Source organism: Bombyx mori, chromosome 8, assembly GCF_030269925.1.
Source record: "Bombyx mori chromosome 8, ASM3026992v2".
Taxonomy (NCBI): Eukaryota; Metazoa; Arthropoda; class Insecta; order Lepidoptera; family Bombycidae; genus Bombyx; species Bombyx mori.
The window spans coordinates 1702851-1729382 of record NC_085114.1 but is presented as its reverse complement, the minus strand read 5'-3'; the positions used below and the strand labels follow the sequence as shown (position 1 = coordinate 1729382).

Genomic DNA, 26532 nt, shown 5'->3' with positions numbered 1-26532 from the left:
CAAAGTTTTTGCTTCACGTATTAATATTCGTTATATTCACGAAAAGGAATCTGGTATAATAATGAATGTGTAATTTGAACTGACAACAAACATTATACTGATTTATAATTAGTGATGTTTTCCACGGAGCCAAATGTGAAAATATGTCAACGCTGTCCAACAGAGTCGTGCGATGGATTTAAATCAATATTTTTTTGGCTAACGCGAGTCGTACACATCTTCTTCTTTGTCGCCACCTTGTCCCACTAAGTGGGGTCGGCACAGCGAATTTTTCTATTCCATTCTCTTCTATCAGCCGTCATCTCAACACTCACTTCTCTCTCTCTCATATCGTCATTCACACACTCCATCCATGTCTTTTTCGGTCGATCCCCTTTCTCTTTAGCTTGGACTACCATTTCCATTCATCTCCTAGTCATATGCATCTTCTTTCTACGCATCACATGTCTATACCACGCTAACCGTCCACTCTTTAATTTGTCAATCACTTTCATACTTCCTCTGAGTTGGATCGAGCAAGTCGTACACATAATTAATACAATTTTTAAGTTTTAATATCGCGTTTTTTTATTGTTTTTGATATCGTTACAGACGTTTCGAATACTATACAACAAAACCGTCACGATAGTTTGGATTTTGTCTGCGATTGACGAAAACCAGAGGGCACACCGTAGTAAAAACAATAGGATGGTCCACGGACGATCACGAAAACTGTAAAGTTTCCAAAATTCCGGAAAATAAAAAATGGTAAAAATGATTTTAATGAATGTTTCTCTGTGTCCTTAAACACGATGATTCCGGGACCATTTTTTGAACGACTTTCATCAAGTACGTATGAGGTCTTTTCGAGGTATTTGAAGTCGTCGTGGCCTAAAGGATAAGACGTCCGGTGCATTCGTGTTGAAGAGATGGATGGATTGACTTCCACGGTGAAGGAATAACATCGTGTAATAAAAATCAAACCCGCAAAATTATAATTTGGGTAATTACTGGTGGTAATGTGTATTGTGTGATTAATAAGTAAATAAATTTAAAAAAACCCAGCATAACGCAGTAAATGGCGTTCCTAAACCTTTCATCCGATACGATACTTGGTCTGCACTAAACAGAGGTACCTGTATGATACGACCAATGTATGACAAGTGACGCACGTGTATTAATTATAACAAATGAACGTGTTCCACTCATTTAGCGAGCCACAGCGGAGCGAGGTCGACTTCCACTAGAACTAAACGAGAAAACCAACTGCATACGTACCCCAATTACATCAGTTTATATGTAGTACAGTATTTAAAATGTTTATTACATAAACAGAGCATCAATGATATAAAAAACAATAATTTTAGAATATTTAAGAATTGTGTTGGTTGGTTAGGAAATGATTCAATTAAGTATATACGAAAGTAATTTTAAATTTTCGCAAAGAATTACTAATGTAATTGTATCATCATACTAAGTCTAATTTTATTTAATATCTAAGGTGGGTAATCTTCATGTAATCTAATTTACTTCATTTACGTCACCATTATTTTAGCGGCAAATAAAACCGATCTTTTTTTTATTATTGCTTAGATGGGTGGACTAGCTCACAGCCTACCTGGTGTTAAGTGGTGACTGGAGCACATAAGACATCTACAACGTAAATGCGCCACCCACCTTGAGATATAAGTTCTAAGATCTAAGTATATGTAGTTACATTTAACGATTATAGTTACGATCATATCATTACGAAGTAGTTACGGTCTACTCTTTACAGAATAAAATGAGAGTTCAATTTTGCGATGGCGGCATGATTTAAGACTAAAACCATTTTATTTTTTTTGGTCAGTAGGAAATCGCCGGACTTCCGCCCTCCCCTGGGGATGGAGAGCGGGGCATGTCGGAGTCGAACTGACTAAAACCTCCTGTCGCTCAACAACCCGCGTCCGAACCTCGCATAAGACAGAACCCATGAAAAGGCAAAGGGGGGAAAGTGAAGCGTTTAGTGCGGAGCACATCTCTCCCATCACCCTCCCCCTCAAGACTAAAACCATAGGATCGACTAAAATATCTTGGACTACAGCGGACCTATCTTTGTAGAATGAGTAAATAATTTTATTAACTTCTCGATCGATTTTAATATTTGGGCTAGAATCAGGGTATTTGAGAGTTTTTTTTTTGTTCCAGATTAATATCAACTGAAATTGCATAAAGTTGCATACCGCATTACATTTGTAAAGTGTCGACAGTGCGTGGAAAGATTTCTCCATCACAATTAAAAAGTACTTTGTGGTAACGTAGATTAGAGAATTATAGTGTTTGAATAAACCGTAAATGTCTACTTAATTTGGTTACAGAGGAAAGCATTGTGTAGCCCAGTGATTCTCAACCACTGTTCCGCGGCACTTTTGTGTGCCGCCAAATTTCAAAAGTGTGCCGCCAAATTTTGCGAATATATAATAATGTTAATATTATTAAATTATATCATTTTAAAAGAAAAATATTTTAAACATGAATATATAATATTTAAGTCCACAAAAAAAAAATTATAGTATATTTTAGTTTATTTCGTATATTAAATTTTTTTGATAAACTATTTATGCAGTGTGTTGTAGTAAGTAAATAATTTTTATCTTTTTTTTTTGTGTGCCGCCAAATTTTGAAATCGTTAAATATGTGCCGCAACAAAAAAAAGGTTGAGAATCACTGGTGTAGCCAATGGACGATGCATAGAATGAAGAAGTTGGTAGTTCGAGAACTCAAAATTCACATCTCAACTGGTAAAGGGTTCTTCTGCAATGCTAATCTTTGTACCAACGCCGATGAAGACAACTGACAGTCGTCAGAAATGCAATAATATCGCAACAAAGAAAATGATGATACTGTAGTAATGTTATTTCTCTAGTGTTAGTAAAACGTGAAAAAGTAAATTGGTTTTCAATTTTATAATCTAAAATGTTGTACTTTTTTTCAATCCAACTGAACGTAGGGCTCGATCGAAAGCAGTAGCTTATTAATAAGAATTCGCCCTCAGCTGTGAATATCGTCGAGAGCATCACTAATAGAAGGTAAGACGTCAGTGATTTCCTATCTAGTTAGCATGTTTCGCGAATCGCGTTTATTATACGTTCCCCTGCGTTTTGAATATCTGAAGTGTTTATTTTCTACTTGTGTCAACGAGTAATTGCTGCGATTAGGAGTCCCGAACCTGTCTAAACATTTCCGTCATCCGAAAAACGTACTTACACACGACGAAAGCTAACGGAAGAAAGATTGTACATAAACAAACCGTTTCTTGTTAATCCTCCATGTAAATAATGATGTTTTATGTATCCAACATAATCTCGTTTGAATCTGTTTTACGAGATTCATATAGTTTAATCGATTAGGTATTTAAATTTTAATTAATCGACACGTAAATTCACAAATTCGCACATATATTTTTGTGCAAACCGCGATTCCGATTATTTAATTGAGCAAATAATTGCACAATTAACAAGACCTTGCATTAATAGTTCGTAAATATGAAGTTAAGAGAACAAATAGTACTGAATTATAAAAATCGTACTCACTTGCCGAAGAGTGGATGCCATAAGTGGAAGGAGGATGGGTCGTGCGGATGCGGCGGTATGTGCGGCTGGGGCTCGCCGAGGGGCGTGGTGCTGCCGACCTCGGGCTCTTCCCGGCGCCGGCCCAGCGCGGCTGGAGTGTTCGAGCTGCGCCGAGACGTGGCCCCCGCACCGGACGCGGTCGCAGCCGCGGCTGCCACCATGGGCTCCATCAAATTATGCAGCGATTTCACAGTTATCCGCGGCCGTGGAGATTCCTGTGAGCTTGAACTGCTACTGCGCGTGCTCTGGCCCTCCGCTTGTTTCGTTGAGGACAAATAATTGTTGTTCGGATAGTAGGGCGACGTCGGGCTCTTCTGTTGCGTTGTGCGCGGAGATCTCTGGCTGCCCATCATGTTGGGGTTGAAATACGGTATCTGCAGGCCGGGCAGGGGCACGTTGGGCCTGATGTTCGGGTTCATCCCCGCGTACATGTTCTGTAGATACGGATTTTGTGGCATAGACCGCTGGCCGTGGTTGTAGTTGTGAGCGATAGGGCTTGTCCGCGCCGCCGAATGCGTTTTATTTTGATAATTCTTCGTCGAGTGCACGTACGGATTTTGAACATCATTACTTTTTGTAGTTACGTCTTTCATTTGCGTATCCGGTGTGGAGTTCGTTTTGCCGCCGCTGCGCTGAGCTGAATTCGCGTGGTTCATGGCCTCCTGCCACATAGCGAACTGTAACCGGTTATCGTAATCCATAGGAGGCATCATGGGGAAACCGGACGGCCCCATGAAACGAGACGCCGGGTTGAACATCTGCGTCAACTCTGCGTAATTCGATGGGTTGTATCCTGAGGAATTTAATGCTTTCAAGAAATTTAAGCTCTGCGAACAGTTGGCTACCGCCTCCAATTGAGTGAGGTAAGGTAGCCACAGCATGTGGTTGAGTGCAGCCGAGGTCGCGGCGTCGATGTCCCCAGCTAAGGCATCCATCGACGGTATCGGCTTTGGGTGACTCGTCTGCTGGTCAGGTTGAGGAGTGGTAGACGGTTCGGTGCATGGCGTTGTCGGCGGTTCAGCGACCGGCGTCGGTTTCGATGCCGGCTTAGGATCTTTAGGTTTGGGCGATGTTTTTCCCTTATTTTGATTTTCTAAAATAGTTTCTAATTGTGATAATGATATGACGAGTACATCGGGGTCTTGCAGCACGGCAGGAAAGGCGAATGCCTCCGGGAGCTGTAATTCCGGCCTTGAACTCAATAAGTTCATTATTTCTTTGCCGGGAGAGGCAAGTATCAAATTTAACTTATCCTTCGGGATCAACATCGGGTCTGGAACGTTATAATCTGCATTTGATTTGAGAGTCTGTAGCTGTTTGATAGGGTCGTCGTCGAAATTGAACGCGGGCCATTCGATCTTTTTAGGTTTAACTTCTCCGCACTTGTTGAACACTTTATTTATCTTAGCGAGGTCCTCGGTTGATTCACGTTTTATACGTTTCTCTTGAGGCTCGCCGAATTCCTTGTTAATTTTCCTAATTTCATCCGAGCAGCTCGACACTGTCGGGCTGGCTGACTTCCTGTGTTTTCCTAAATTCAAGGGTTCGCACTGTTGCTTCGTGATCGTAACTTCGGATGTATACATTTTAGGTGACGGAGACGAAAGTAGTGTTTCTAAAAATAGAGCCTGTTTACTTTTTGTCACGGGCATCGTGAAGATTTCCGGCGACGACGGCACTGCCGGTATGCCACTGGGCTGAGGAGATTGCATCGCATCTGATTCTCTCGAAGGTGCTCGCGGTATTTCTATCCTCCGCGGTGAGGCGTGCGGAGTGGCCATCCTTCTGTGTACGCTTAGATCTTTAGGTTGTTCATCACTCTTGTCCGACAAATTGTCTTCGATAGCGTGTGTGGTCTCGGCTGCCCTAGCCACTACTTTAGGTATATCTTTATCGACATGTTTAACGCTTAAGTCAGTCGGTGAATTTTCATCGTTAGTTGACGCCTGTGATAGTTCTTGAGCTAAATTCAGAATAGGCTCATCATCGGGAGGCTGGTCGTCTATGTCCGGCTCCTCAATTTTACTGTCAAGCTCGCCGTCGGTCTGACAATCTTCGTCTTTATTTTGTGATGTAGCGTCTTTGGGTTCGTCCTCAGTTGATGTGTCATCGCTTTGGTCAGGTATCGACCCCTGGGGTTCTACGTAACGTTTTTCGGATTCATAGCTCTCTTGTAAATCAGATACTTGTTCTGAATACATCGTGTCGGATGACGCCACGTCGTCATGTATACTCTTTTCTATGGGGTCAGTGTAGTGATTGACGTTGTTAGTCGCTTGCATTACGGAGGCTTCGCTAAGCGCCTGAAGGCCACAATCACTGGAAGGTTCCGCTACAAACACTTCATCCGACATATAGCTCTCCACGGAACTTTGATGCTCCGGTTGGGTAAGGTGGTGATCGCCTATGTGGTGAAGGTGCAGAAGACCCTGAGCAGCGGTAATGCTGCTCCGGCTCGGTGATTCGAGTGAGTGTTCGAGTCTGTCGATGATATCAGAGACTGGACCGTTATTTAACAACATGTCCTCCTCAGACTCTGCGTACTCGGCGGCCCCGTGAACTAGATGGGCGAGTTTGTCCAGCGTCTGTCCGAGGATTTGGTTATCTTCGCAACCTTTTTCGACCAGCGAATCTAGCAATGCTTCATCGTGAGGTCCTCCAAGCTCTGGCAAATAGTGCGCTTCACTGATCGTATCGAACAGATCCTTGTGCACGCTCATGTCGCCGCCGTAAGCGCTGTCTTCGGTACAGTTCTGAGCTTGGGCCTTGCGCTCGTAATACATCGCTTCCGGTGGCTTCGATGCGCTCAGATCAAAGGACATGACGTCCCGCGCTACCTCTTCCGATTGCAGGAAAGAGTAAGACGGGGCGGCGGGAGGATGCGCCGGGACGGCAGCCTGCAGATCCAGCCCGAGCGCCTCTTCACCGCGCTGTTGGTTGAATTCGAGCTCGGCGACCGCCAGCAGGTTGTCGAGCGGTGTCGGCTCGGGCACCTGCTGGCGAGGCACCGCTATCGTGTGGGAGGGAATGTGCGACTCCAGGTCGGGGGGGAGCCACGCAGGTGCGGGCTCCGGGACGGCCGGGCGACGACGACGCGGGCCGTCAGATCGTCGGCGCCGGCGCCGCTCCTTACGGTCCCGCGGTTGCACGGGAGGGATGCGAATCGAGTTGTAGATCTCGGTGCGCGGGATCACGCGCCAGCCGGCCGGGGTGCGCGCTATGCGGATGCGATTGCGCGGGTCGTAGTCCTCGCAGTGCACCTCCTGCACGGTGCCGTCTCGCTGGCGGGCCCACAGGAACACGGGTCGCAGACGCGGTGCGGGCGGGCGGGCGGCTAGACTGCGCGCGCGGCGACGAGGCGGGGGCGGGCGGCGCGGGGCAGGAGCACTCCGACTGCGGGCTACATCGGCGCGGGGGCGGGCGGCGCGAGGCTCGCCGCCGCCGGCCTGCACCCGCGGACTCACTCCGGCGCGCCGCAGCGAGTGACGAGCGACGACCGCGCGGACGCGGCCCCGAGGCGGACTGAGCGCGAGTGGAGCCCCGCCCCGCCGCCCGCGCCCCGCCCTAACATCGATCCCCGGCGCCCGCTGCACCGCGCCTGCACCGCCCCGTCACTCCCGCCCGCCCCGGCCCCGGCGCCCTCTGCCCTCGTTAATCTTAAATCCATATCTCCAACTCCGACGTGGTGCGTTCCGCCTCCGGCCGGTGTCCGTTTTCCTTGTTCGTCTCTCGACCGGCTCGGTAGCGTTGCGAACGCTGGCCCTGTGAATAATTCGAACCATGCGTTGCCCTTTCATATGCAAATGTAGGGATTGTAGTTGACATAGTCTTGTCTGGGCTTTGCGGTTCGGCAAACATTTTGCAAAGTAAACTTCTGTCACTCGCTTCATTGTTAATTGCGAGATAGAAGGGAGCATTTCGAAACAATATTAACCTTCCTTCGATAGTGATTTATAATACTAAAATAAACTATTCGTATAGGGGTTGCGCTGTATAGTTGTAGTTGTATCACTCAATACAATTAGTATGTGTTCACTACCTATTCAATGTTTTGGTTTATAAAACAGGTTTTTGTACTCTAGCCAGGCGAATTGATACTTGTGCTGCCACCTAGGTACCGGATTAGGTTAAAATTATAAACTTATGCTTCTCTGTCTATGCAGGAACTTTAAAAACACGAATCCAACAGTTCCACGATTAAATCACAGATGTCACTTTTATCATTTTTTGTGAGTTTTAAAATTCCCAAAACTATAAATTGAAGCTGTCCAGGTTTCACACGCTCCAAACGTAAATTAATTATTGCAATTTAGGAGACCGTTGAAAAAATCTACAAAAAATTGGCTCTAAATCTTTGACAGGAATTCAATTAACGAATAATAATTTTGAAACATGTTTGGTATAGAACAATGACGACAGTCAATCAACGTCCAGGTAAAAACGTAATAAATAATGTTTTATCCTAGTTCTGCCGTTTTTCGTTGTAGTGGTCATTGATTTAGAGTACTGTACCGGGGCTCTACTTTCGAATCCTGGACATAGTGCCTTTGCTTAATTAAATTTCACTCGAAGAGAATTAGGAAAATAGTCACTCGTAATTAAAACAAAATTCAATGAAACAACTTTATTCGTTTTAATATTACATTCTCTTAGAATTACGACTAGATATTATTGTTTATGTAGCCCTGTTAAAACTATACGGAATGGCGAACATTTAAAACTTCTAATACTATGGACACAGTTCTAATAACATAAAAAAAAATATAGTGTTAGGACGTCTTGTGAGTCCGCATATTTCTGCTGGGAAGCCATCATGCATTCCGCTACTAAGGCTGGGGCAGCCGTAGTACAATGGAATTGGGATTTCAACCCTGTCTTAGGGATGGAGCAACATTCTCGCTTTGATCCACCTTTTTTTTGCTTAGATGGGTGGACGAGCTCACTGCCCACCTGGTGTTAAGAGGTTACTGCAGCCCATAGACATCTACAACGTAAATGCCGCCACCCACCTTGAAATATAAGTTCTAAGATCTGAGTATATACTGTAGTTACATTTAACGATTATAGTTACGATCATATCATTACGAAGTAGTTACGGTCTACTCTTTACAGAATAAAATGGGTTCAATTTTGCGATGGCGGCATGATTTAAGACTAAAACCATAGGATCGACTAAAATATCTTGGACTACAGCGGACCTCTCTTTTTAGAATGAGTAAATAATTTTATTATTATAGCTTCCTGATTTATTTTAATACTTAGTCTGGCCATAAATACTGTTATAATTAAAAATAAACAAAATATTACATTTGAATTTGGAATCTGTTATTTTTATATGATTGCTCATTGAGTTTTCTCATTTTGGCGCCAATACATTGTACAATATTTTGCGATATTAAAATGGAGTGGGGTGATAAAGAGAACCGAATCGCTGTGATTGCATTACACAATGTAGGTATGGAGCCAAATGCAATTTTTAAAACTCTCCATACGCTTGGTATTAGTAAAATGTTTGTGTACCGGGCTATTAATAGGTGCAATGAGACCTCCTCTGTTTGTGACAGAAAAAGATCTCGCCGTCCACGTAGTGTTCGTACGAAAAAGGTGGTCAAAGCAGCAAGGGAAAGAATTCGAAGAAATCCTGTCTGAAAGCAAAAGATTTTATCTCGGGAGATGAAGATAGCACCTAGAAGCATGTCATGTTCTAAGGTATACAATAAAGTTACAAGGGCTTCCCCACCCTTCAAACCGAAACGCATTATTGCTTCACGGCAGAAATAGGCAGGGCGGTGGTACCTACCCGTGCGGACTCACAAGAGGTCCTACCACCAGTAAAAAAAACATAACAGTATTAAAACTTTAAACTATGTTACAATTGCGCGTAAATGCATCTGCATGTATACATCATAGTCCGAAAAACACTTATTACTTTTTAATCTTATTTTAGAGGAATCACTAAAAACAATTGCAGTCTAAAATTTCCAAGAGCCTCAAAAATATTATTTACCACTTCAACATTATTATTTAAAATGTGCTAAAAAAACTCACTTAACAAAGACTACCTATTAACACTACTGGAGAGAGCTTTCTAGAAAAATGAAGTAACAAATTTAATATTTAAAAAAAATTATGGTGTGTATGCAACTTGAAACATGTGAAAGAAGTGAAACTTCTTTTGCAGTGTATTGTGGTTTTCTTAATTTTTTATCCTTATATCAAATTTATTTTATAATACGGAATGTTTTGTATAAAAGAAACGACCCCTCGCCATTTATATATTGACGCTTGAAAGGCAAACGTGACTAAGCGACAATAACTGCTTTGTACAAAAATGATAGGCAATGACCATATTCGATGCGCAAAAAAAATATATTTCTAGGTCTATTAAAATCATTTCAATCCTAGAGCTACTAGCTAGATTCTACTACAGCTGGATTCGACAAAATAAATTTTGTTTTCAGGTATTTCAACTTTAAACTAGTCTAGTGTAAAGTTCACGCATTGTCGCTTAGTCACGTTTGCCTCTCAAGCGTCGATATGTTATATATTTATATATGTTTTAAATCCTTCATTGAAAAAAAGGAGTTAATATGTTACTGCCATCTACAGGAGCAATGAGAAAATATTAACAAGCCATTTAGTGGCCGACGCCCGTAAACAGAATGTGTATAAGAGAAACGACCTAGCTCGCTTTCTCCGGCCGGATTCTTTGGCCGGATAGCGGATACCGAATATTCAGCAAGGTGCGAGCCCGGAGCGCCGGATATTCGGCTACCGAATATTCGACCCTTTCGGAAATATTGGTGCGCGTTCGGGTGTTGTTGCACGTAAGCGAAGATCGCGACGACTCGGTACGACGACGATTTGGTATTCATTCACTACAATTTGCCACTTGTTAATTTTGAGTATTAAACAAACTAATTGATAAAACAATCACTTTTGACGTGCGATTATAAAAATAAAAGTTGTCCATAGCCTATTGTGGTATTATTTGCCTTTTGTATAACCATGCTATTTTTTTAATATTACTATTCTAAATCCGACCGGATACTGATTTACTATCCGGTATCCGGCCGGATAGTGAAATCATGTGTGGACCTAACAGTTACCGGATATCCGTTTCATCTCTAATCTTTTCTCTCTAGCCGTAACTAGAGAATTAAATTTTACTCTCAACGCCCCTAAAGAAGTTTCATTTAAAAATTGTTTGTGGCTTAATGGCAAATGGCTTTGACAGGAAGTCAATGTTGTTTTTATTATTTTACTCATCACTTTTAATTATTATTCTCATAATCCTCTCGCAGGTTTGTTGGAAGAGTTTTCTTAAAGAAATAAGCACTGCCTTTGTACATAATTTTCCTATTACTCTGTACTATGTCTTCTTTTTTTTGGTGTGTACATAAATAAATAAAATTAAAAAAATATATAATTGACGTGTCCAGTAACTTAAGTAGCTAACATGTGGAGTCTTCATGGGCAGGTCAAATACATTCTATATTTTAACATACTAACAACAGAACGTGGTGGTGAACTTCAAGCATCAACCGCCCTTCGCATTGTGAGACGCCCACAAAATCATCGTATAATCAGACGTCGGTGCTTCAAAATGTGGTCATGCATCGCTCTGATCACCATTGTGGTGCCGACCATTATGGCGAATGCTGTACCTATGCCGATGATGTAGAAGTGGTTGGAGTTCCCGACTGGAACGCGCCACACGAGAGGATCTGTCAACTGAAAATAAGAATGTTATTTATTTATAATTAACACAGCAGGAATACACACTATAATATAATGTACTAGCGACCCGCCCTCGCTTCGCTTCGGAAACTGTAATTTATTATTGATTTCTCCACTATTTAATGGATGTTATTATACATATAAACCTTGCTCTTCAATCACTCTATCTATAAAAAAAAACCGCATCAAAATCCGTTGCGTAGTTTTAAAGATTTAAGCATACATAGGGACAGAGAAAGCGACTTTGTTTTATACTATGTAGTGTTGTAACCTCCATAGGATTTATGAAATAAATCTTAAAAGAGGTTAATATATTATACAGGTGTCATAAATGGTAATTTGAATATTGAAACATTAGAAATATTAAAACATTTTTGAATATTGAAATATATAAAACACACAAAGTGGTGAAGCAATAGCTTTAAATGTTGTTTCTCTTTATAGAGCAACTCAATTTGTGCTATACTATGTTTTACTAGGCTAAGCTTTATTTTGATGTAAAATATCATACATTATATGCATACATGTTGGTTACAGCTATTCAACGATGTCTATGTGGCTGTGAGGCTTCGGGCGAGTCTTTGAGTTCGCTCACCTGTCCTAGCTAAGCGGCAATGTCCTAGCCCAACCATTAATCGAAAAAGGATGTTTATCACCATCCTACAGAGGGTATATCAAAAAAATATTTTTTTATTGCTTAGATGGGTGGACGAACTCACAGCCCACCTGGTGTTAAGTGGTTACTGGAGCCCATGGACATTTACAACGTAAATGCGCCACCCACCTTGCGATATAAGTTCTAAGATCTCAGTATAGTTACAACGGCTGCCCCACCCTTCAAACCAAAACGCATTACTGCTTCACGGCAGAAATAAGCAGGGCGTACCTACCCGCCCGGACTCACAAGAGTTCCTACCACCAGTAATCATCCACATCACATCATTACATAATTTGGACCTGAATCTTATCAGTTAAGATAGTCAGCGGCATTGGTGTTGTCTATAGGTTTCAGTTTAGCTTGAGTGTGAGCTCATGTTGACTTACAGGTAAAAACATGAAAAAAACAAACCACAGTGTAAGGTATATCTCTCCACGAGCACATCTTGACACCACCGTTACATGTCAAAGTGACAGATGGTGACACACTGCGGTCGCACACGTCCAGTCTACGATCAGCACAATATAGGTACATTTTCGGGGGTCCTATGTCATACTGTACCATCCTAAAAAAAGAGAATACATATTATTAGAACTTATTCTGATAGACGAATCATAGATAATACACATACATTAGTTATAGATAAGCAAGTCAAGGATTCAACAAAAATGTTTACGGGCGTCGGCCACCAGATGGCTTCGTTTCGATTAGTTTCTCATTGCTCATGTAGATGGCAGTATCATATTACTTGCCTATATTTTATTGTTGATGAAGAATTTTGTAAATTTTCTATAACAAATAAAGACTTGTATAGTTTTTTATTATTTTTTTTATTTATACAATAATTAAATGCCTTAACTTTAACAACGTACATGTTTAGGGGCATCTAAAAATATTTGTCTTAAAGTATCGCAGTTTTAGACTTCTGAGATGAATAATATGCCACTATTGAATGTGAAACAGTAAAGGATTATCTTAAAGATAAATATTAGTAAGGTCTATGTAATCTAGAATTAAGAATAAAGTAACTAAGACATCTAGAATTATCAGTACCGTATTTCACCCACAAACCAGCCAAACCTTTCAACTCAACCTAATTAAGACTTTGACCTTTTTAGTCAAGCTCTCATGTACTCATCACAAAGAAAATGCTTACCCTCCACCAGATACAGATTCGTGATACCGAGCATGAACTGGTAGCCACATTTGTATTTCATCATCAGTCAATTCACTTATAATGAACACATTTATAGGTTCTGCTTCTTCAGTTGGTAGCTCTATGTTGACCCGACCCCTCGGAAATGCATTCAACTGAAATTTGAAACAAATAATTTAATTCAAAGTCTCCTGTTGTGAGACATTTACAAATCCAAATTTAATTGGATAACTTTCTTGTTGGATCCTCGGATGGGTAGCATTTTTTTCTAGATAATTACCCCATGTAAGTAGACCTTATGATGATAGAATATAGTATCCTGTTATGAGACATTTACAAATCCAAATTTAATTGGATAACTTTCTTGTTGGATCTTCAGATGGGTAGCATTTTTTTCTAGATAATTACCCCCTGTAAGTAGACCTTATGGTGATAGAATATAGTATCCTGTTATGAGACATTTACAAACCCAAATTTAATTGGATAACTTTCTTGTTGGATCCTCAGACAGGTAGCATTTTTTGTAAGTAGACCTTATGATGATAGAATATAGTATAAATACTTATTCCTCTGTCTGTTGTAATCAGCAGCTTTTAATTTAAATAAATAAATAGCTACCATCACATTGAGGGTATATTGCATATTTGGTTTAAGCAACATTTCTCTTTATAATTAAAGGTCTTTTTTATTGGCTATTAGTATCAACAACTCGATGTTTTTAATTGAACCTTAATTAACTTTACCACATTGAAATAGCTCAATTTTTTTTTTATTGCCTTTATAGGCTAAGCATACGGCCCACCTGATGGTGAGTGGTTACCGTCGCCCATGGACTTCAGCAATGCCAGGGGAGATCCAAGCCACTGCCTACCGCTATTGTCATGTTTTTTTTTTCCAAATGTTAAACTTTAAGCCAAATGGCCTTTCACCTCTCAAACTCACATTTGTTCTACATGTTATTCTCATCAGAGCTTGTAGTGTATTTCTGAGGGAATTTTTTCTCCTTTTCATAAAAAGGATTATAAAGTGCTGGTGATATAAAAACAGATTCGCTGATGGTACCCAACATGTATGCTTAATATGATAAAACATAATAGAGCTATCAAGTAAAAAAAGTATACCCTTTCCAGACGATTGAACTCATTCAGTTCATTAGGATTAACAAACACCCCAGCAGGCAGGTACTGGTCGAGGCCAATTCTGCATCCATTGTATATACCTTTTGACTCTGAATCCTCATTGAAAATTATGTGGTAGGTTAGGTTCCTGTAATGATGCCTTCAAATTATGTCCTAAGGTGTGTTCAGCAAGTTTAATAATTAACTTTTTTTTTGTTCTCTGAATCATTACAAGTTTTCTAATAATAAATTATAATGTTTATCAGAAAAGTTTTAATTTTTAATTAGTCTATCGACTGTTTAAAATTTTACTATGAAAATAATAAATTTGAATCTATGTCTCTATAATTTTGATTATGGTTTTTAAAACTCTAGTATATATAAAAGCTTTACGGCATAAAAACTTTAACGGTAGGCAGCGGCTTGGCTCTGCCCCTGGCATTGCTGAAGTCCATGGGCGACCATGGGTAACCACTCACCATCAGGTGGGCCGTATGCTCGTCTGCCTACAAAGGCAATAAAAAAAAAAACTGAGTACTTGTTGAATTCGCTGCTGTATTTATTGAAATTAAAATCATTCAATCATTTAAATGACTGTTCTAGTGGGTGTAAAGCTACTAAATAATTCACCAGAATATGAGCAGCAGTAATCACTTCAGTACTAGTGCACTGTGATCGCCAACTATTTACTGGTGGTAGGGCGTATTGAGGGCACGGGGGGCTAAGTGCCGTTGTCCCATCCATTCCTGTTTGCGAGCTATCTATGAACTATGGTTTGGGAGATTGGATGTCTGTTGTACAATGGAGTTGAGTCTACAACATCTTGCCTTAACGTGCGTCTGTAGCCGTATTCACAAGGTGTGTCTGAGGGCTCCATTATCCACTTTACACCAGATCGGCTAGATCGGATAGATCATTCATATACAACGAACAGAAAATCTTATGCCTCAATTTTTGCTACTAATGTTACTTTAGATGCTCTAGGTACCTGTGATATCCATCATTGATGAGTATCTGAGCTATTTTCACATCATAATCACATTTACTGGCCGAAAAAACTTTGATTGCAACAAAAACAACGATACATATTCGAAAACTAAAAATATTTGTCAACATATTTACTTAAAATTGAAAAGTTGAAACAAATTTTGCTGGGCTTACGGTATTTATTCAAATTGTGAATTAATCAATACCCATTCTGCGGCGACGCAGTGTTGTTTTGATAAAATACTACCTATTTTATTGCACTTGCACAAATGCAGTTTCTGCACAGCCGCAGTAAATCAAGATTCAAAGTGGAGGTAAGGTATTTTTATTTTTAAGGGATTTTATGACCTGGTAACTGAGACCTTTAAGTCATGTCTTATTTTAATTTATACATATTCATTTTATGAAAAATGATATTATGGAGTGAAATGAAATGAAGATGATTAATTTGAGACATTAATCAGCTGGGATGAAATGAAATGAATTGAAATGAGATGATATGCGATGAAATATAATCTCAGTAAAATGGTGGTCATTTACTAAGATTTTTTCAGTGGACTTTTTGGAGGATCCCGAGAAGTTTGACGTGGTAGTAAGAACCATAGATCAGGACTTTTGACGGGAACGCGAGGAGTGAAGTTGTGTGATTTGTTTAATATTGTCTCTTTAGTATTTCTTCAGGTTTAAATGTGTAATAACGTTGATTTATTAACTGATATCTGTGAAAGTGCACAAATGTGAGAAAATGCAACAAAGCCGCTGGACGTACCTTCTCGGGATCCTCCAAAAAGTCCACTGAAAAACTCTCAGTAGTGATCACCATTTTACTGAGACTATATTTCATCCTTTATCATATCATTTCATTTAATTTCATCCCAGTTGATTAATGTCTCAAATTAATCATCTTCATTTCATTTCACTCCATAATATCATTTTTCATAAAAATATGAATATAAATAAAATAAGACATGGTCTTAGTTACCAGGTCATAAAGTCCTTAAAAAACCTATAGATCAGTGAAAGGAGCACAACAATCGATCGACGTGTCCATTGATTTAGGAATGAAATGAAATGGAATTCAAATGAGACGAAAGTGAAATAAGACAAAAAGTCCTGTACAGCGATCTTCTCACATGTGCACACTTTCGCGGATGTTTAGCATTAAACTTTAAAATATTTAAAAATATATTAAATCACACTAAGCCAAATAATTCACATCTTGATACCCACAAAAAGTCCATCCTAACTGTAAAGGGTTTTATTCGTAATAAAACGTTTAACGAAGGTAGAAATTATCTTAGTTTCAATTTTATTGAACCTTTCATTTATTTACCATGTTTTTATTTTTATTCTAGCGGACAACTATTTATAATAACATATTTCGATAGTTTTCTTAAAAAGCTCCGATATTTCAGTATCAATCAGAGTGAAAAATATTAATCTTGGACTTGTGACAATGCCTATAGAATTCTGAAGAGACCGAAACAGGTGGAAATCTGAAGGTGCAAGGTCAGGACTATACGGCGGATGCATTAACACCTCCCAGCCAAGCTCTCTTAATTTTTGCTGAGTGGCTAAAGATGTGTGAGGTCTAGCGTTATCATAATGAAAAACCACACCCCTTCCGTTGATTAATTCCGGCCGCTTTCTCCTAACTTCTTGCTATAATCTCATCAGTTGTTCGCAGTAGAGTTCAGAATCGATGGTCCTGCCTGGTGGTAACAGTTTATAATGAATAACGTCCTTCCAATCTCAACACACACACATCATCACCTTGTCGTGAGTTAACCCGGGTTTCGCCACAGTCTGTGAAGCCTAACTGGCCTTTGACCACGACCTTTTTCGCACATTCTTGTCGTACATGATCCACTTTTCATCACCAGTTATTCTCTCTCTCTCTTCGATCGGTTCCTCACTGCTGAGGATCGTGACTCCGTCCGATTTCGTCAACCAACCGTCTCCATCGATCCCGCCCTGCAGCCCGATGGAGTGCGTCGCTGATAGGTATCCCCAGTTCCTCCGCTATTTGGTCCGACCATCGTTTGGGACCTCTACCCCTAGGCCTTTTTCCCTCTATTTTACCGGTCACCACAAGGCGTTCCAAATTGCTGGTATCCCTACGTGCAACATGACCAAAATACCGCAATATTCTTTGTAGGCAGATTGTGGATAGACGTTGAATCTTTTCTATTTTTAACTGCCTGAGAATAGATATGTTGGTGCGGCGGGCCGTCCATGGTATTCGTAGCATACGTCGCCAGCACCACATCTCAAAAGCGTCGATTCTCTGCCTATCTGCGGCTTTTTTTTTTTGCACCAGTTATTAGTTTCTTCCAGTTTCATTACGTCGTAATAAAGAATCACAAATGAGTGCACGATTCATTAGGTTTCTTTCAGTGAGCTCGTGAGGTACCCAAATATCGAGCTTTTTTGTGTACTACCCAGTTTTTGAAGTTAAACTTCTTTAGAATCGTTGTGATGTGATTTCAAACTCGATGAAACGAAAAAATTAAACGTGAAGTTAAAATATCAATTCACAGAGGGCGCTACCTCATACTATAAAATATGATTTACAATTATTTCTATTTAGTTTGTTATCAACAGATGTCGCTGCACGTAAATTCAACAATTCCTGATCACGATGACGAGATGTTACACAGTTGATAGACGTTCTCGTATTTCATACTAAGATGGGACAGATACCGTGATCGTGCAGGCGATTTCCGAGAGCGAGGCTGCTCCAATGCACTGTGAGTGGAGTGTTTGGTAGTTGACCCTTGCGATTAATCTTATGTTTAGAAGTTTAGCTTTTTTTTTTTTTTTTTTTTTCCTACCTAAGCTGATAGCCCTAGCGGCTATGTCAGCGTAACCCTAACTTTAGTAGGTGAGCTCACGGGGCTCAAACCTGACGATGTTGCTAACACGAACCCTAGCAAGAGCCGTGCTTCGCAGAATCTACCACCGGATCGGAAACGCGACCCACTGAGAAGATCCGGCGAGAAACTCAGTGGGCTGTGTCTGAGAGTTAATTTACTCGTCGAGCCCTTCGTCGCAAGCGACGGGTTCGACGAGAACGGTGACCGGAATAACTTTAGCTTCTACCGTGTGTGACTTATATACACACAAACACTTATTTTTTAAATGCGCCAAAACTGTTTTTTGGTCAATTCCCAGTTCAGCTACGCCGTAACTACTGATATGCCGATCTTGCTCCACTTTTTCAAAAATGGCATCCGTTTTATCCGTAATAGGGCGACCAGAGCGACGTGCATCTTTGACATCAAAATTGCCGGATTGAAAACGCTTAAACCAAATTTGTGCTACTCTCACAGATACTGCACTAGGTCCATAAACATCGCCAATATTTTTCACGGCTTGCATTGCATTTTTACCTTTTTTGTAGTAAAATTTTAAAATGTATCGAATTTCTTAATTAGATTCACTCATCTTGACAGTGTGAAAAATAAATAAAAATCACACATTTTCCTAATTTGAATTTGGAATTATCTTCTTTAACCTTTAACTGGTGACACGCCAAATTTATAACACTATAATGGACATGACGTCTCACAGACTACTTTTAAATTCATTTTTATTGTGAAAATCATCTTGAGTGTTTCAAAATTGACTTAATATTCAATCAACGGTATATAATGAAAAACACATTAGTAAATCAAACCAAGTTTTTTTATAAAATATCGAGAGAATCGAGTAATAACACTTAAAATTTAAACTTTTGATGATACCAAAACCAGCCAGTTACAAATAGTATAGCCAAAGAGATTTTATTACAAGTTCATACATACTATAATGCGAAAAGACTTTCCCCAACCTATTACTACCTCACCCTTCATTGATTATGCAAAGTAATTTAATGTATTCGTAATTTCTAAACAAAAAGGTCTACCAAAACAAATTAATTTTTTCATATTTCCTTATTTTTTACTGGCGGTAGGACCTCTTGTGAGTCCGCACGGGTAGGTACCACCACCCTGCCTATTTCTGTCGTGAAGCAGTAATGCGTTTCGGTTTGAAGGGTGGGGCAGCCGTTGTAATTATACTGAGACCTTAGAACTCATATCGCAAGGTGGGTGGCGGCATTTACGTTGGAGATGTCTATTGGCTCCAGTAACCACTCCAGTACTCCAGTAACCACCAGATGGGCTTTTTTTTTTGGGAGTGCAACGATTTTGACTCCAGGTTTCGCTTAATTCACAATTACCCTAACATCGTCTCTATAATGAGTGGAGGTTAGTCTGTCGTCCGTCTGTTATACAATATGAAGTTATCCAATGATAATTCCCGTGAAGATTACGAATACAATGTGAGCAGTACAGTGTGTGCTTTGTTTTAAGATTCCGATGTGCCGACGACGTCGGAATGTCTGCTTTTAAGTCGTAACCATGATGATGCTATGTTAAGGTGACAATGATTTAATTAAATTTATAGATGATCGTTTTAAAATTCAACAATGATTTTTGGTGACGTCTTTGTCCTCTTTCAGCCCACCGTACACGGTAACAGTGTTACCATTTGCCATTCGTTTGTAAAGTTGTTATTAAAATTTATAAATTAATTTAAATGTTATTATGTTTGTAAATTTATAAATTCTAATTATAATTTTTTTTAACTGAACTGTACTCTAAAGCAGAACTATTAAGTTTAGATTATTAGATAGTCAAGATTAGATAGTCATAACAACTATGGAGGGTAGAGCGAAGGAGCACTATCTTGTATAGGGAACAAATTGAAAAAGGAGTCACATGTAAACAGCAAGTTATTGTTGGAAGACTCAACGAAACAGCGCTACTCCAGGAAGTGGAAATGATATGAACATATATATATAACAGCATCCTGAAGGCATTTACAGACCGTTATGACTGTCGGTACTTGAACCATTGTACCACGGTTCACTTGCGGACTAAACAATAATAATAATAATAATGGTTGGTTCGAAGTAGGTATCAGTGAAATGGATTATTTGAAATGTATTCAACTGATAACTACTTTTAATAAATGTATCTTTTTTATTTGATTGCCTTTGTTAATTTTAAGTATGTTTCAATGATACTATGTACACATACGGACTTATTGTTGTCTGAAATAAAATAAATCATTCATTCATTCATTCATAGCAGTTTTAAAGAGAGTGAAGTGTGCTGAGTTGACAATTTTAATATTTTTCGTGACTTGTGTAGTTAAAAAATATGCAGTTTTTATGATCTCAACTATTTATTTTTATTATTACTTAGGTAGGGAATGTCTCTTTCCTTTTAAATGTAGTATCCTACTCTAATAGTTTATTGCGCTGTTTTTAAAATCTTTCCACTTGCTACTGTGGCGCCACCTTGAATGACGGTTATACATCAGCACACAGAAACGTGTTCCAAAAAAAAAAAAGATATTGAGCATGAAGAATGATATTCCACTGACATTACAAAAAACTTTTCTTATTTGATGTTTTTGGTATTAATCACATATTAATGTCTATGCTAATAATGCTATTTGCATTGCAAACAAAGTTAGAAGAGGACAGCAGTTGTACAATATAGACTTGGCTCAAGTCGCCTAGTTGGAGCAAATACAAATAGTAGGCTGAACAAAACACTGCTCACAAGCTATCTCAGATTGAGCCTCATGAGCTCACCTACCTGTCGGTGCGTAGTTGTAATAGCCTCTTATATTTTATATTTGATTCTATTCCACTTGTACAGTTACCCAGTTTTCTCATTAGACACACAAAACGTTTGTTTTATGAACCTCTTCTACGGCAAGGGATTATTTCGTATAGCGAAAATAAACCGTTTATTTTTAATTTGACACTTCATGAGTTTCTATCTGTAACTTTCTACAAAAAGCAATCATGTATTCCAATTTCGTATTACAGAATTGAAATTTCAACTCATAATTGAATCTTAAAGTACTATCATTCACGTTGCGATGTCAATGCGTTCCCATAGGCATACAGTATCGGATAAGCCGTTAGATCGTCTGTCCATTTAGAGAACTGAAGAAGATACATACTGATCATTAATAGTTTCTGCATTACGCAAAAATTATTGAAGAAAATCTAGGCCAATCTCGAACCGGCTCACGCGACTTATAAAAACTCAATATTCTTAGGCCACGAGACTGCATGTAAAAAAAAACATTTGTCAAATTAATTACAAGGCTCCCGCGATCGAATTAAGACCATAATTCTATGCGTAGTACTTTCGTAATATGGTAAATTTCTATGAGGAATGTCTCCGAAAGCCTTGAATGTTTCGTCAACCGAGTTCTGATTTTATAATGGGTACTACGATGCTTCAATAAGTCGATAGCTTTACGCATTTCGAATTCTTTTCGAACGTGATTGACTGGCAAGTATATTTATTTAAGCGTCGATTGCAAGATAATTTAAACTATGGCTCAACCTTATGATATCTATGTTAACTAGCAGATCAAAGCATCTTGTTTGCGCTTGATATTGTGTTGGTTATGAAATGATGCGTATGTTGAAAGTCTTCATAGAGAGAGAAGAGGAAAGAGAAAAGGAGTTCACGACCCTTAAAATAGTTACCGATGAATGACGCTGCTTACTTTCAGACAATTCATTCACTTCAATTGACTTTTCAACTTTCGGACCAATGATGTATGATAATTTTTCAGTACGAAAATATCATTAGTACTAATTTAATAAGTCTTAATTTTGTTCATTACTAAACGGCCGACATTAAAAAAATGGATTCCTCGTACTAAACCCTTGTGTCTATTAAATTCTAGAAAAACATTTTGTCAAACTTTTCGAAGTCAAAACGAATTCAAGTGGTAATGGCGCGGTGATCAGTACAACAATCGGCGAGTGAGGCCGGTTGTGTTACCTCAGTTTACGTGTAACCTCACATCAGGAGGTACGTGTGTTAGTTAACGTATAAATAAAACATTTTCACATACATACGTGCCTGTTACGCGCGATAAACTTTTGTTGCTTTTGCTCAACGGGACGAAACGAAATTTGAGGTTAGTTTTTAAATTTTATTTTCGTAACTAATCATTGGCTTATTGGTTCCGTGCGAATTTGAGGGGGAATTAAACATGACGTCACGAAGCCTGACTATTTACTGTCGTAAATATAAAACTGTATTATACAATTGAATCATTGGATTGATAAGTGGTTCATCACAAAACGCAAGAAAAAAAGCTTTACAAGGTCTGTATCGTTCAAGTTTTGATTAAACAACAGTACCTACATATTATTGTCAACGTCTAGTTTATTAGAGCTTTGTAAACAGCTTTAAAGAAAAAAATATAACTTGAATACCTAATAGTCCAAAGAGTAACATCTAAATACTAAATTCAAATTAAAGTTTGTTACTGCGTAGGTATTTTGAGAAAATTCTAATTAAAAATGGCAATGTAACAGGTGCCATGGTAGAAGGTTCAAAGATCTTTTGTATCTCTACCTGCAATTTTCTAATTAAATTCAACAGTGTTTCACTATTATTAAATTATGATTTAAAGGTATTAATAAACAAACTTACTTTATGTATATGTAATTTAATTAAAATTTGTTCGTATGCAAATTAATATTATGTGTTGCATTTAATCAAAATATAGTTCGGCTGACGAATTGGCCCCAAAATGTCACAAGAATGGTTTTTGACGAAAATAAATAGGTACGATATTATGTATGCGAATATATTTTATCTGTGCACTAACAACTAATTAAATAAATTTAAATTCGAGAATCGCTAATCAAATAATTTAAAAATCAAGGATTCGAATTATAATCATACTGTCGTAATACATAATATTTCCTTGTTATAAAATGTTACACATACATTGAAATAACGATCAAATTATTCAAACATATGAGGCAGATCACGTTTTTAGATAAAAGAGCGGCCAACTTCATTACTGCCGTTGACATTGTCGAAATATTTTTTTATTGCATATATGGGTGGACGAGTTCACGGCCAAAGACATGAGTTCTAAGGTCTCATTTTAACTACGGCTGCCCCGCCCTTCAAACCGAAACGTATTACTGCTTCACAGCAGATATAGGCACGGTGATGGGAACTACCCGCGCGGACTCGCAAGATGTCCTACCACCAGTAATATTTTAGACTCAGTCAAAGCGATAATCATTATCATTTTATCATTCGATTCTAACCTTACAGTCCTGTTGCGCAAGTCAAGGGGTGACCTGTAAGATTAATCCCAGAACTCGATAGCTCGGCAGAGAAACATGATTTTTAAAACACAACACTAATTGATTGACAATTTAGAGTTCACTAATCTATGCAAATGTAATTCATCGCTCTATATTGTAGAACGGGCTTTTAATTTCGCAACGTGTCACGTGTTACAACAATTGCGTAAGTAGACGCATTGTGTGTGACAATACAATATAGTTGTCACATTAAAAAAACCTGATACGTATATCAGATGAAGTTGCTCCAAACTAAAGTTGCAGTCTAACAAGTCCGTCCTATGCTCAGATTCTTGCTCAGATACCTGACGTAAACAATTTAGTGTTTATTTTTTTCCTTTACTAAAGCGTACAGTGGAAATAGGTTAAATAGTTTGTTTTTCTTTTTTTTTAACACGTTGAACCGCACATGAATAAGTTAAACTGAACCGTTCGGGCCATGAGGGTCGCCCGTGAGCTACGTGAAGGTTTCCAACGTAAATGCTTCCTACAAGACACAGATTGCAGCTATCAAACAAAACGTACTCAACAAATGTTCACGATTGACTTCCACGGTGAAGGAATAACATCGTGTAATAAAAATACAACCTGCATAATTATAATTTGCGTAATTACTGGTGGTAGGACCTCTTGTGAGTCCGCGCGGGTAGGTACCACCACCCTGCCCATTTCTGCCGTGAAGCAGTAATGCGTTTTGGTTTGAAGGGTATAGGGCAGCCGTTGTAACTATACTGAGATCTTAGAACTTATATCTCAAGGTGGGTGGCGCATTTACGTCGTAGATGCTTATGGACTCCAGTAACAACTTAACACCAGGTGGGCTGTGAGCTCGTCCACCCATCGTTCGTTTGACCCGACAGATGAAACCTTTGCTCGGCCTTGGCTTAGCTCCTGCTAACTAAGGGATGCAACCGGCACAGTTCTAGTTTAAAAATTATCCCTCCAACGATTACCTACCAGCTTAAAGTCAATACCCGTAGCGAATGCTCTCAAACGGGCGGCTGTATAAACTATAAGTGGAATACCTACAAAATAGACATAGCCATGTATGAATTATGTATGTTATCCGATTCCTCTTAGTAGGACGAGGTTGCGAGAAATTCATGCGATTTTGCTTCGATTCCGAACAGAGATGCTTACATTATATTTTACAAATCTACACATTCAACATGGCAATTAAAATAGATAATCATCGTCATCATTATCTCAGCCTGTCCACTGTCTCTCATAAGTGTCTCCAACTGATGTCCAGTGGGACAGATTCGTTGCCACCTAATTTTTTGTTTTTTTTGTTTAGATGGGTGGACGAGCTCACAGCCCACCTGATGTGTGGTTACTGGAGCTCATAGACATCTACAACGTTAATGCGCCACCCACCTTGAGATTTAAGTTGTAAGGTCTCAGTATAGTTACAACGGCTGCCCCGCCCTTCAAACCGAAACGCATTATTGCTTCACGACAGAAATAGGCGGGGCGGTGGTACCTACCCGTGCGGACTCACAAGAGGTCCTACCACCAGTAATTAAGCAAATTATAATTTTTCGGGTTTGATTTTTATTACACGATGTAATTCCTTCGCCGTGGAAGTCAATCGTGAATTTATGGCAATAGTTCGCTTCAGTAATGCCTAGTCTGTGTCTTTTGAGAGGTTTCAATTTGACATTTAGTAAGTATGTTAACATTTAAGAGGAAATAAATGTTTTTGCATATCTCAATTTAAAAAAAAACATTGTAATTGATTAATTCGTTTATGATCTACGTTATTAGAATGATACAAACCGATTTTCAACGACAGGCTTATAAAATCAATATTATTTAATTAATATAATGCGTATACCGAGTTCTTTCGGGCGGATATCATATGAAACATACTCCACCGTTTGAAAAGTAGCAAATCTGTCAATTGTCAATTGAATGCTAAATATCGTTTATTACTAGATGAGATCGTTTGACGATTAAAACTACCAAAACAAGTTCTTAATAAACCGCCGCTTTTAGTTGATATGAATAGAACATTAGAGCTTTAAGATAATAAGCCAATTTAAGTTTAATACGATGGAAATCAATAGAATTTTAGTTAAAACGTCCGTGTTTGATTAATTTAGTGTCGTTTTGGGTCAAAATATCCAATAAGCTGCAGTACTCACATATGACATAATGCGTGCGTGATTGGAGTTTTGTTGACGTGTAGAAGTTAGGACTACCTTACTATTATTTACTAATACTATTACTTTACTTTATAAATGATTTAAAATAGCCAGTGCTGGCTGATGGTCGAATATCGACCGTAATTACCGACACTCCAAAATTTAAATTAATTTTACCTACCTATTATATTTATTTTCTCTTTCGTGTAGTTTTTTAAATTTAGACATACATACCTATATTGATTTGGAGCAGAATAAAGACTTTGTTTCATTAAAATTCTTATTATTATTATTATTATATATATACATATATATGTCAGCACACGTCAGGGATGGCTGAGCGGTAGGTTCCGTCATCACTCGTATTTGATTGAACACAGTTTATAAAAAGTCAATAAAACCTTTTGAATAATAATTATTGAAACTCAACACACACAACTTTCACAATGACAGGATAAACCGACAGTTTCGTTGCACATACCGACAGACCGACTGACCGACTGACTGACTGACAGAGACTCACTGACTGAGACGGACGGAATTACTGTCTGACACGGAATGCCACGACTCTGTCCACGTACCGCCATTTTATACTGTGGCGTTACGGAGTCTACCCTTCATTTTGTGATATTTATCAAAACAACATTTCATCATTTAAAATAATAATCAAAACCACCGTCTTAATATTACTAAAAGTCGTTATCCACGACAACTAAAAGTCGTTATCCACGACATATATATATATATATATATATATTTTTTTACTGTTCTATTCAAGAGTTTTTAATTATTACCGTTGTATGCAAACTTGTATACAGACCATCAGAGTGGCCATGGAAAGCAATGCCAGGGGTACGACCAAGCCGCTGCCTACTCTCAGCTCAGTTACGTAACAAATCATATTATTAATACATAATCAAAGGAGCTCAGTTTATCTCTTAC

General features: G+C 38.9%; 3 protein-coding genes across 8 annotated transcripts in view; 1 reads left to right on the top strand and 2 right to left on the bottom strand.

Moving 5' to 3' along the window:
• Positions 1–7448, bottom strand: part of LOC105841518 (uncharacterized) — a 97264-nt gene extending 89816 nt beyond the window's left edge. The window contains exons 1-2 of the mRNA XM_062669578.1: positions 7267–7448; positions 3552–7154 (exon numbers count right to left, since the gene is read on the bottom strand). Coding sequence (XP_062525562.1) covers positions 3552–7154; positions 7267–7448 — 3785 coding nt within the window. The remainder of the gene's footprint in view (positions 1–3551; positions 7155–7266) is intronic.
• Positions 7449–8199: 751 nt separating this feature from the next.
• LOC101736799 (phosphatidylinositol-glycan biosynthesis class X protein) lies at positions 8200–26250 on the bottom strand. Of its 5 annotated transcripts, XR_009973608.1 has the most exons (6): positions 15251–17530; positions 14266–14422; positions 13145–13299; positions 12400–12553; positions 11103–11324; positions 8200–9235 (listed from the first exon to the last, which is right to left on the bottom strand). XR_009973608.1 is itself a non-coding variant. In XM_062669643.1 (5 exons), exons 1-5 carry the CDS (start codon positions 25860–25862, stop codon positions 11166–11168), a joined length of 663 nt encoding a protein of 220 aa, XP_062525627.1. In that variant the 5' UTR covers positions 25863–26250; the 3' UTR covers positions 8200–11165. The 5 variants fall into 5 exon arrangements, 4 of the variants coding, with proteins under 4 accessions (XP_062525627.1, XP_037868487.1, XP_012545209.1 ...); XM_062669643.1 differs by lacking the exon at positions 15251–17530 and adding an exon at positions 25825–26250 and having other exon boundaries at positions 8200–11324; XM_038012559.2 differs by lacking the exon at positions 15251–17530 and adding an exon at positions 25825–26249 and having other exon boundaries at positions 8200–11324; positions 14266–14410.
• yellow-f (protein yellow-like) overlaps positions 22090–26532 on the top strand; it is a 30150-nt gene continuing 25707 nt past the window's right edge. The window contains exon 1 of one of the 2 annotated variants that reach the window (XM_038012239.2): positions 22090–22251. The gene's annotated coding sequence lies outside the window, so the exon portion shown is untranslated. Of the gene's footprint in view, positions 22442–26532 lie in introns of both variants that reach the window. The other variant, XM_062669535.1, reaches the window with a different exon arrangement.